General features: G+C 36.6%; 1 protein-coding gene across 2 annotated transcripts in view; it reads right to left on the reverse strand.

Annotated features, from left to right (window-relative positions):
- The window catches only part of LOC117343671 (mediator of RNA polymerase II transcription subunit 1-like), a 51,011-nt gene that overhangs the window by 9,464 nt on the left and 28,577 nt on the right, over positions 1-12,970 (reverse strand). For both annotated transcript variants that reach the window (XM_033906128.1, XM_033906127.1), the window contains exons 6-14: positions 9,789-9,860; positions 7,744-7,818; positions 5,498-5,565; positions 4,420-4,506; positions 3,962-4,073; positions 2,978-3,102; positions 2,213-2,316; positions 1,664-1,856; positions 720-815 (exon numbers count right to left, since the gene is read on the reverse strand). In XM_033906128.1, coding sequence (XP_033762019.1) covers positions 720-815; positions 1,664-1,856; positions 2,213-2,316; positions 2,978-3,102; positions 3,962-4,073; positions 4,420-4,506; positions 5,498-5,565; positions 7,744-7,818; positions 9,789-9,860 — 932 coding nt within the window. The remainder of the gene's footprint in view (positions 1-719; positions 816-1,663; positions 1,857-2,212; positions 2,317-2,977; positions 3,103-3,961; positions 4,074-4,419; positions 4,507-5,497; positions 5,566-7,743; positions 7,819-9,788; positions 9,861-12,970) is intronic.

Raw genomic sequence — 12,970 nt, forward strand, 5'->3', positions numbered from 1 at the left:
CATAGTACTATCTGTCCCACACAAGACATCATGTCTAGTTAACCTTGACCAGTCACATCACGGCAGGGATATTTATAACACAGAAATTTAATTAACTTTAAGCTAATTAACAATTTCTATTTTAGAGATATATTCCACACAATTTTCAAAATATCTGGGTTTTCTGTTTAAGAACTACTGACTTTTAAAAACTATTGTCAGTGTCAAAATATCTTTCCTATGGTCAGATCAGACAAGCTAAATTGATAATTAAGTGATTAAATATTGTATGTTTGTTTGAATGGTTAATTGTGGCATACAATTTCCATAAGAGCACAAGCTTAAGTAGATGCTGTTGTGCAATTTTTATAAAAGCTATAAATATCCAAACATGTGTGGAATATTCCTTGAAAATTAGCATAAAATAAATTATTTTTCTCAATTATATTTATATTTTGAGATCAGCACAGATCTTGATTTTTGCAAGCTATATATATATACATATAAACATCATTTAAGATCTGGGAGAAAAAAGTCATTGACTACGAATTAAGAAGGAAAAGTCAATAATTATACAGCTGTATGGATGTTGTGGCAAAAAAATGACATTTGTATCCATGTATGGAATGCACATAAGTAGAATCCAACACAGAAATTTCAGTCTGGGGTTAAATGTAGAAAAACAAGTTCATCATTAAGTGTTTGGGAGATGAAGATTGTGTCTATGTACTATGTTTTACCTGTAACCATGGTATCCTGTAATGGATGCTCAAACGTAACCGTCAGACTCTGTAGGGAGGCTGCAGCTAAATCAAACACTACCGAACTCTTAATATCTGAAATGAAATAGCACTAATACAGGAAAGTGTTCAGTACATTAGAACTAATCTTAACACAAGTGTTCAGTACTTTACAACTAACCTTTAACACAAGTGTTCAGTACTTTACAACTAATATTTAACACAAGTGTTCAGTACTTTACATTAAATCTAATCTTTAACACAAGCGTTCAGTAATTTACATTAAATCTAATCTTTAACACAAGCGTTCAGTAATTTACATTAAATCTAATCTTTAACACAAGCGTTCAGTAATTTACATTAAATCTAATCTTTAACACAAGCGTTCAGTAATTTACATTAAATCTAATCTTTAACACAAGCGTTCAGTAATTTACATTAAATCTAATCTTTAACACAAGCGTTCAGTAATTTACATTAAATCTAATCTTTAACACAAGTGTTCAGTACATAATAACTAATCTTTAACACAAGCGTTCAGTACATCTCATTTAAATCTTTAACACAAGGATTCAGTACTTTACCACTAATCTTTAACAAGCATTCAGTACATTACATCTTTAATAGTAGTATAATGCCTTAAAACAACCAATCTAAAGATGTCCCTTTCTATACATTCTGTGACACTATGTTGTGACTTTTCAGAATCATACTTATGATATTTGGAATTCTCAACAGTTAATGTAATTAAAAAAAAAAACTTGACTTGTCTTGACTCAAGTTTTTTTATAAGTAGGTATAAGTCTGCAGTTTAAGGCAATATTTTGGGAATATTTGTTCAGGCCCCATTGGCACTATGTTCAGTTTTTTTTTTCAAATATCTATATTTAGAATAGACTGTACATGGAGATCACAAGAGGAGCTCTGGAGTAGCTGTAACATACCCTGCTGTGCGTTTGGCCGAATACAACTCTCTATAACAGTATTAAAGATGACTTGTTGTCGTAGGTGGTTAAGGACTTGAGCCACACTGGTCGGATGTGTGAACGGGATTCTGCTGACCATCACGGCCGGCTGGTCAAGTGAACACCCACTGATGTCACACATAAAGTAAACATGCTGCTGGTCAGGCAATGTCTGAAATAATACAGAGAAAAACTATTTATTCTCAGAAGTGGAATTAATTTGAATTCAGTCTCTTATGCACAATTTTTCTGTCTGATTTTTTTTTAAAAGAGAGAAATTTCAATAATCATAACAAAAGATTGACATTTTTCTTCTTCTGATGTGTTGTGAATCTCATGTCTCCAGTCCAAATCTGTCTATGACCAATGACAAGTTAACAAAAAAACTTATTTAATTTTACAATTTTAACAGAAATATGAGGTTTATAGATCTGAGCAAAAGATAATTCTGAACCAAATTGGGAAATGTTACATTAATTAGTAATAACAATTCCACCTGAACCAATATAAATGGCATATGTGACTTACAACAAAAAATTCATTGCCCTCTGTATGATTCTGTGTTTTGGCTGCACGTTGCTTTATAAGCTGTAACAAGGGCTTCGTCTCACCAACAGATATCACATCTAGTTCTAGAAAAAAAACAACAATGTATGAGGTTTAGTCCTTTAAACACTTACTATATATACACAATGTATTTTGTTTAGAACTTCAAACACTTACTATAACATCCCTATAAGTGTAGCTATAGGTGCCAATCCTGATGAAACTGCCGTGGATCTTATTCAAAAATCCAGGTAATAATGTATAGGAGTGATCCCAACATGGAGTTTCGTGCAGAAATTTATTCCTTCAGTTGTTTACATGTTTCGAAACTGAAGGACTAAATTTCTGGAAGAAACTCTGTGTTGGGATCACTCCTTCTATATAAACACAATGTATTTTGTTTAGAACTTCAAACACTTATATACACACAGCATTATGTTTAGTTCTTCAAGCACATAATATACACGTTGTAGTCATTTGGTTCTAAAATGCCCCAGTTTCATCTATACTTCTTTAACTAAAATTTTCCATTGGAGTGAATTATAGAAAATTTAAGGAAAGTACCTTAATGAAGAATTTTCTCAAATCAAACCTATGAAAAATTTAAAGTTAAGACATTTCCTTAAGTAAGGAAACATTGACGACACCAGGTATACGTACTTAGTTTGAGGGATATAAATACCAATTACACCCTGAATATCCAGAGGATAAAATGAAGACCACAAGAAAAACATAAAATAAAATTACCTGTAACACTTTGGATAGATTGCACGTTAGACATGGCCACTGGAATCGGCTGAGGCAGAACCAACACAAAACTCGCAGACAGTGTACAGCTGTTAACATTGGAAAGGCCTTGGAAGCAAGGAAGACTGAAAACACACAACGGAACTGTGTCAAACATATCATGTACAGTGGCAATTAAAGATTGATTGAAGAAGTAACAGTAATTAAGTGGCAATTAAGGATTAATTGAAGAAGTTACAGTAATCTAATTAAGGAATCTTTAAACAATGTTGTTTTCTAGCTGTGACCTAGAAAACAGGTCAATGTCATTTACCAGGTTTATGAGGAATCTTTATAACATTTGATGCTGAACCAAATATGATGACTGTAGTTCTAACAATTATCTACAAGAAGCAATTAAAGACTAGAAAATGTCTGAAACATATAAATGCCCACACTGCCATGTGACCTGTGCATAAAGTTTGACCAAAACCCATGAAAGAATTAAGTTGCTAAGTGTTTAAATTGAATCGGTTTTCTATATATAGCAAGTGTGACCTTGGCCTTGGCCTTGACCTTGTAACCCTGAAACAAAACGACGTCGCAAGTATACTCATACTTGACCTTTATATAATGTTTGACCACACTCTGTCTAAGAATGAAGTAGCTAATTATAGTGTTTACATTGAGACGGGAATGCTACAGGACATGGCATGACGTGACACACAAGCTATATGCCTCCCACCCCCACCTCTCACCCCCATTTTACGGTGGAACCTAAAAAGTTGACACACAGAAGGCTGATGTTACATCCTATTATATATAAAGAACTTAGAACCATGTCTTTAAGATTTACATCATCATACCAGTCTGAGTTAATTTTGTGAACATGATAGTCCATCACCCCTCCTTTGGGACCCACTATGCCCCTCTTAAATAGTTAACAGCACAAAAGTTGCCTTTTCGATGCAGTAAAACTGTCGTTAACAGGTGTGGGCAGCTTACCTCTTGCCTTCTTGTTTGACAACACTCATCAGTGGCATGGTTTGTAGTTTATTAGGATTGCAGGGTTCTATACACACGGTCACACTTTGGCCTAGCTCGTACTCCGTAATAGCTACAACAAACAACAAACAATGAAAATACTCTGGCCTAGCTCGTACTCCGTTATAGCTACAACAAACAATTTAATACTTTGGCCTAACTTGTACTCCGTTACAACTAAAACAAACAATACTCTGGCCTTACTCGGAATTTGTTACAACTAAAGCGAACAACAATGTAAATTGTCTTACTTAGCTCTTACTTTGTACCTAAGAGTTTCATATTCGACTTTTTTATTGGTACTGAGACATGATGACTAACAGACACTGAAACCATGTTCAGCCAAGTCATTGGAAATCACCTTCAACCTCCATCTTTAATTCAACTCATACTTCACTGTCATTCATCTAGAAACTTACCTTCTACTGTCATCGGATGTGGTGATTTTGTTTTCTTGTCTAACAGATCATATGGTGAAACAAAGTAAATCAATTTCATTGGACATCCTGGAACATACAAAGTAAGATAAATAATGAAATCAGGCATCATTCTAACACCTATAAAATATAACATTAAAAATCCTCCAAAATCTTAGACACGTTGAGGACACGTTTTTGTTTTGTTTTCAAATAAATAATGTAAACAATGTTTGCTTGTTTGGAATACATTGTTAACACTACATGTATACGAATCATGTAGGACATGTGACATGCTATACAAGTCCTATACATACATGTATATGAATCATGTAGGACATGTGACATGCTTTACAAGTCCTATACATACATGTATATGAATCATGTAGGACATGTGACATGCTATACAAGTCCTATACATACATGTACAAAGAGTCATACAATGATACATAGATGTCCAAAGAGTGCTCTTCTCCATAATCTTCTTCTCTGCCCCCTTACAATGTGTTTTCAAAATTAGATTTGTGATTGGTTTCATGCATTAAACCTGACATACAATTAGCCTGATTATCCTTCAACAATTACAGGAGCTTCACCAAATCAGGGACAACATAATTCACTAGTTCAACTCCCTTTTACCTTTATCAGAGATCACCGATATGCATGATTCTTGAAACAGTTTTTACACTAGTCAACCTGTATCATGTGATAAATGATGAAGACCTAAAATGTTGCAATAAGAACAGCAAATCAGTCTTTGTCTCATTGATATCCCCTAAACAGAAGACAATGGAGAATCATATTGTGTTTGACACTGGACTGACGAGGACCACGGCCGTGTCCCAGGTAGCCTTCCAGCCCTGTGGACATACCAGACAGATAGGACATGTCTAATTATAGGGAGATTTAGGCCACCATCTGTATCTACCACCAGTCCCTCTCACATCACCTAGGTATAAAGCTGTATGGCCGTGAAAGGAGACGTTAAACCAGCTACCAACCATTGGAGAAATCATGTTCCTTCCCGATCCTACATGAAACTTTATGGAGAAAACAGTTGTTTTAATGCTGTTTTACTTACCACCTTTCCTTGGCAGCAGAATTCCTAGCGGTGACTTGTGGATACAGTTGGCCACCCCCTTAATAGCACTTCAATGAAACAAGAATGACACTGCTTATGAACAAGTCAAATGCTGCTACATAGTCAAACATGTCATAGTTACAATCTCACTTCTATGATGACCTGGCTTGTGACCTCATCATTCTTTTACGAGTTTTCTTTCAATAGCAACATCTAGCAGTCGACTCACACTTAGAACATTTCTTTTCTCTTATCACAGGCGTCTGCATCTGGTTACTATTCGGAAGAGGGGATGATGTCAATTCACTTTAAATTCAAACTCAGTCTGACAATAATACAAAATGCACACAATCTTCAGTATTGTACCTTGGTTTAGAATCCTTAGATATCAATGCATGTTATTCTTTTGTCATGTGACAATGATTTTAAGGTAGGAAAATTGACCAAAAGTGGTTGTGATAGCCAACGATGGAACAATTTTGGGCAATCTGATTAGCCGACAGCTCTGTCAACAATACCCACTATAGCTGTCGACCAATCAGACAGCTCATTTTAAAACGGCCCTAAGATAGATAGCCTATACCTTGGTTCCTGAGTTGATGCATCATTTGACCTTCAAATGTCAATATACAGTAAACTCCGGTTTTCAAGAAGTCAGTCGGACCATGAAAACAACTTCGTAGAAACCGGACTTCGTGAAACACGACCAGTCCTCCCTGTCTAAAATTAGTCTCGATATATATACCGTTCACCAGCTGGCTAGCTAGGCCTAGCGTAAATGTGTAAACACTAACTGTATGATCAGTATTTAAAAACAACAATCACTGGACATTTTGTTAAACTTGTTTTACATTTTGATTATTATTTACAAATTGTTATTAACACAACGTAAGCTAAACGCATGCATTGAATCATGTGTACATTAGCCTATATACAGTACACGTGTACGTATCAGTTACACAGGAAAATATACCGGCGAGCGATCATCGAACATTTTTTTTCATACTTTCGTAAAAAAAAGTCAGTCATTTGTTTCTGTTTTGAAGAATAATGACACTTGTCAGCAAAGTCAGAAAGTTTGGTGATACACGCAAACATTGTTTCATCGACATTCTCGCGTGACTCTACGAACATTTTTATTTTGTCAACACTGTCCACGAACTCTACGAGAGTAGGAATTTTCAATTCAATCCCGGTATCACTATCGCTGTCCGACTCAGAGTCTTCCGATTTGTTATCCATTTTGTTTTTTATTTCCTCAATAACATCACTCTGTGTTGTTTGTTCAGTGGTGACAATATCCTCGTTGATCGTCACAAAATCGGCAAGCGAGATTTGGTCCTCGGAGATTGATCTCCATTCATTTTTATCACGCACATTGCATGTGGAACCATTTAAAAAGCGCTTCCTCAATATCTGAGTGGTTTGCTGTCCGTAAATACTTGCGTTTTGGACTGAAAGTTCCAGTATTAAAAGCTTTCTCTATTTGTGCCCGATTTTTCAACAACGTACTCAACGAGTTTTGCGGTATGCCATAAGCCTCCGCTATGTTTTTTTTTGATTGAATTCCTTTGTCGACATCAATCAAAATTTGGTGTTTCGTTTGAAGATCCAATATCTTTCTCTTTTTTGGAGTAGCCATTTTGACACCTTCCTTCGTGTATAAAGTGACAAACAAATGAACAGTGACTTGTTTTTACAGCGATTTATATCGGGTAGGGTTAATGAGTTGTTTTCACAGTTCGTACATACAGGTAAATTATCCCGTGGGGACACCCAGACCATATCGCACAAAGCGATAGTTCGTACATAGCGACTTCGTGAATACAGGATTAATTTACAAAGGTTTATATAGAGGCTCAGTAGGGGATTTTTAAGGACTTCGTGAAATGCGGTATATCGTTAAATCCGACTTCGTGAAATGTGGAGTTTACTGTAGTAGGAGTAGGGGCTAATATTTTTTTTTTACATACTAAACCAAATGCAGACGAATGTGCTCTGATGGTAATAACTTCTAAATTAAAGATGCTCTCCTATTTCAGAAAAATTTTGATATCAAAAAGTGACATATTGTATTGTGACATTGTGGTCTGGAATGAAATAAGCCTGTTGTTGATAATATAATACAGTTCATGTATGGCATTCTTGTTTATGAATTTAATAAGATACAGGTTTTTTTAAATAGATTTGTAAGATTCTGTATCCAGAGATCCACACTGACATTTAGTTCCAGTTACACTACCTACCTTTGTAGCTGAGCAAGGTTGTTGAGATCTGTCTCCAGAGAATGCAAGGCTAAGAAGGCCTTTGACTTCTGTTTTCTGGAGTGATGAATTGAAACACATACATAACAATGTATATATCAAATAAGGTTACAGTAGAATTAATCAAATCCTAGCTTTATCTTTACTGGTTTATGAATATTTGATGAACTTTGCCATAAAAAATTGAAATTTCAAATTTGAAGGTTCAACTCCACTAAAATGTAATTTCAAACTAGAATATGTCTGTAAGATATAAATGCCCCCAATGACTATTGTCACCCAAAACATAGTTTCGTTAGAATCGCATCAGCAGTTCCTGGGATTAGTTAGTTACATTGCATCAGGATGGGACGGACATGGCATAACACTATGCGCTCCCCCCCCCCCACCCCTTTCCCCATTTCATAGCAAGGGCATAAAAATGTGCTTCATCATGTACATCTTTTGCTGAATTAGCAACCGAATTACAGTAAAACTCGGATAAGTCGAAGTCGACGGGACCAAGCAAAATATTCGACTTATCCGATGGTTCGACTTATCCGTGTTTGTATACGGAGACAAAACCCAACTATCATCGGTTGTATGCAGAACAAGTGCTTGCATGATAAGATAGTCGAAAATAAGCAATACATAATAACAAAGAAATTAATTAATTGTACATGATAACAATTATTCATTTATCTAATAAACAATATTGTGCACAGTTACAGATAAAAACAAAGTTCATGCGTAAAATAGTCTTTGACATAGACACACGATTTACACACGGGAGTCGCAAATGACAGCATAATATTCTATGAAAACGTTACATATATTATAAGAATATAAATATATATATTGTACTCATATTATCTATCTTTAAATCCGTTTATATTGTTCTCCAATTTAACAATATTAAACAATAAACAGTCCGGGAAAATTGATCGACCGTACGCGTGCTGATTTTGTATCAAAGGTGAAGGCCGCGGTCAGTGTTTTATCGGCTGCATAATCATGCATTGCCACAATCTTTTGAACAGAGTAAAAACATTCCGCATATCATTGTTACTATTGCATCGTCGTATTCAGAATTTAGGCATATATAGATAAATCAATGACAGACAGGTATTTTTCTTTGCATTTTTCGATGGAAGATATGTAATTTATCGTTTACCTTTTCCTTATTTTTTTCGGCGGCCTTGTGCATCAAAACAGTAAACAGAACACATCGGTTTGTAGACTAAAACGTGCACATTTTATTCTTAGTTATGTATACCTGAACGTTTTACTTCACCTGGGCACCTGTATAAACAATTGGATGATGCGTAACCGACAGCCGGAAACTAATAATAGGCTCTGTTTACACCGTTACGGGTGATCGGTCACACTCGGTCAATCAGACGAGGCCAGCAAATTTTACCTGAGACAGCATGACGCCTCGATGTTCGACACAAAAATGGAAATTTTGGTATAGTTTAGAAGGGAGGGACCACAAAATATATTCGACACAACCGCAGTATTCGATTCAACAGTGTTCGAGTCATCCGTGCTTAATTTACTAAGATAAAGAAGGGAAAAAATCGGGACCGAACGAAACGTTCGACTCATCCGATGTATTCGATTCAACCGTGTTCGACACAAGTGAGTTTTACTGTATAAACATTTGCTTCAATCAAAATGCTTGACAGCTGCTTATGTGTTACTAGGTGCCAACATTACACACAGGGATAAATATAGATAGCTATCCATGTTATAGGGGGGGGGGGTGGTAGCTTCACCCATGAGGATGAATTAACATCACATCCTTTAGAAATTACATATGTACTGCAGACTTAGAAATATAGATCTACTGTGTTTCAACATATAGATAGTTCCTTAAATTTGTTTAACTTTTCTTGTAACTTTATCCATTTCATGGACACAAATGTATTGGTTATAAATATATAAATATATTGGTTTCTGAGGATATTCCTCAGCAACGGTCCTGATGACATTGTTTATATCCTGATGACATAGTTTCCATGGAAATGGTGAGGTTGATGACTTACTTGTCACCCGGTATCTTGTAGATATCCTGCAGACCTTCCAAGTGAACAACAAACTCGTCAAACTGCCCCTTGCTGAAATAACAATGGAGAGAATGTAGGTCAGTTTTTCACATCCATAACATGATGAAATTCTTATAACAAACAACATCACAGTCTGATAACCGACACAGTCACAGTCTTATAACAAAGTCACAGCCTTATAACCGACACAGTCACAGCCTTATAACCAACACAGTCACAGTCTTATAACATAGTCACAGTCTTATAACCGACACAGTCACAGTCTTATAACCAACACAGTCACAGTCTTATAACCAACAGTCACAGTCTTATAACCAACACAGTCACAGTCTTATAACCAACAGTCACAGTCTTATAACCGACACAGTCACAGTCTTATAACCAACACAGTCACAGTCTTATAACCAACACAGTCACAGTCTTATAACCAACATAGTCACAGTCTTATAACCGACACAGTCACAGTCTTATAACCGACACAGTCACAGTCTTATAACCAACACAGTCACAGCCTTATAACCGACACAGTCACAGTCTTATAACCGACACAGTCACAGTCTTATAACCAACATAGTCACAGTCTTATAACCGACACAGTCACAGTCTTATAACCAACAGTCACAGTCTTATAACCAACACAGTCAGTCTTATAACCAACACAGTCACAGTCTTATAACCGACATAGTCACAGTCTTATAACCAACACAGTCACAGTCTTATAACCAACACAGTCAGTCTTATAACCGACACAGTCACAGTCTTATAACCAACACAGTCACAGTCTTATAACCAACACAGTCACAGCCTTATAACAAAGTCACAGTCTTATAACCGACACACTCACAGTCTTATAACCAACAGTCACAGTCTTATAACCAACACAGTCACAGTCTTATAACCAACACAGTCACAGTCTTATAACCGACATAGTCACAGTCTTATAACCAACACAGTCACAGTCTTATAACCGACATAGTCACAGTCTTATAACCGACACAGTCACAGTCTTATAACCAACACAGTCACAGTCTTATAACCGACATAGTCACAGTCTTATAACCAACACAGTCACAGTCTTATAACCGACATAGTCACAGTCTTATAACCGACACAGTCACAGTCTTATAACCAACACAGTCACAGCCTTATAACCAACACAGTCACAGTCTTATAACCAACACAGTCACAGTCTTATAACCGACATAGTCACAGTCTTATAACCAACACAGTCACAGTCTTATAACCGACACAGTCACAGTCTTATAACCGACACAGTCACAGTCTTATAACCAACACAGTCAGTCTTATAACCGACATAGTCACAGCCTTATAACCAACACAGTCACAGTCTTATAACCAACAGTCACAGTCTTATAACCAACACAGTCAGTCTTATAACCAACAGTCACAGTCTTATAACCGACACAGTCACAGTCTTATAACCAACACAGTCACAGTCTTATAACCAACACAGTCACAGTCTTATAACCGACATAGTCACAGCCTTATAACCAACACAGTCACAGTCTTATAACCAACAGTCACAGTCTTATAACCAACACAGTCAGTCTTATAACCAACAGTCACAGTCTTATAACCGACACAGTCACAGTCTTATAACCAACACAGTCACAGTCTTATAACCAACACAGTCACAGTCTTATAACCGACATAGTCACAGTCTTATAACCAACACAGTCACAGTCTTATAACACAGTCACAGTCTTATAACCGACACAGTCACAGTCTTATAACCAACACAGTCACAGTCTTATAACCAACACAGTCACAGTCTTATAACCAACACAGTCACAGTCTTATAACCAACACAGTCACAGTCTTATAACCGACACAGTCAGTCTTATAACCAACACAGTCAGTCTTATAACCGACATAGTCACAGCCTTATAACCAACACAGTCACAGTCTTATAACCGACATAGTCACAGTCTTATAACCAACACAGTCACAGTCTTATAACCAACACAGTCACAGTCTTATAACCGACACAGTCACAGCCTTATAACCAACACAGTCACAGTCTTATAACCAACAGTCACAGTCTTATAACCAACACAGTCACAGTCTTATAACCGACACAGTCACAGTCTTATAACCAACACAGTCACAGTCTTATAACCAACACAGTCACAGTCTTATAACCAACAGTCACAGTCTTATAACCAACACAGTCACAGTCTTATAACCAACAGTCAGTCTTATAACCAACACAGTCACAGTCTTATAACCGACATAGTCACAGTCTTATAACCAACACAGTCACAGTCTTATAACCAACACAGTCACAGTCTTATAACCAACACAGTCAGTCTTATAACCGACACAGTCACAGTCTTATAACCGACATAGTCACAGTCTTATAACCGACACAGTCACAGTCTTATAACCAACACAGTCAGTCTTATAACCGACACAGTCACAGTCTTATAACCGACACAGTCACAGTCTTATAACCGACACAGTCACAGTCTTATAACCAACACAGTCACAGTCTTATAACCAACACAGTCACAGTCTTATAACCAACACAGTCACAGTCTTATAACCGACATAGTCACAGTCTTATAACCGACATAGTCACAGTCTTATAACCAACACAGTCAGTCTTATAACCGACATAGTCACAGTCTTATAACCAACACAGTCACAGTCTTATAACCGACATAGTCACAGTCTTATAACCAACACAGTCACAGTCTTATAACACAGTCACAGTCTTATAACCGACACAGTCACAGTCTTATAACCAACACAGTCACAGTCTTATAACCAACACAGTCACAGTCTTATAACCAACACAGTCACAGTCTTATAACCAACACAGTCACAGTCTTATAACCGACATAGTCACAGTCTTATAACCAACACAGTCACAGTCTTATAACCAACACAGTCACAGTCTTATAACCAACACAGTCACAGCCTTATAACCAACACAGTTACAGTCTTATAACCAACACAGTCAGTCTTATAACCAACACAGTCACAGTCTTATAACCAACAGTCACAGTCTTATAACCGACACAGTCACAGTCTTATAACCAACACAGTCACAGTCTTATAACCAACACAGTCAGTCTTATAACCGACATAGTCACAGTCTTATAACCAACACAGTCACAGCCTTATAACCGATATAG

The sequence above is a fragment of the Pecten maximus genome, chromosome 15 (assembly GCF_902652985.1).
Source record: "Pecten maximus chromosome 15, xPecMax1.1, whole genome shotgun sequence".
Classification (NCBI taxonomy): Eukaryota; Metazoa; Mollusca; class Bivalvia; order Pectinida; family Pectinidae; genus Pecten; species Pecten maximus.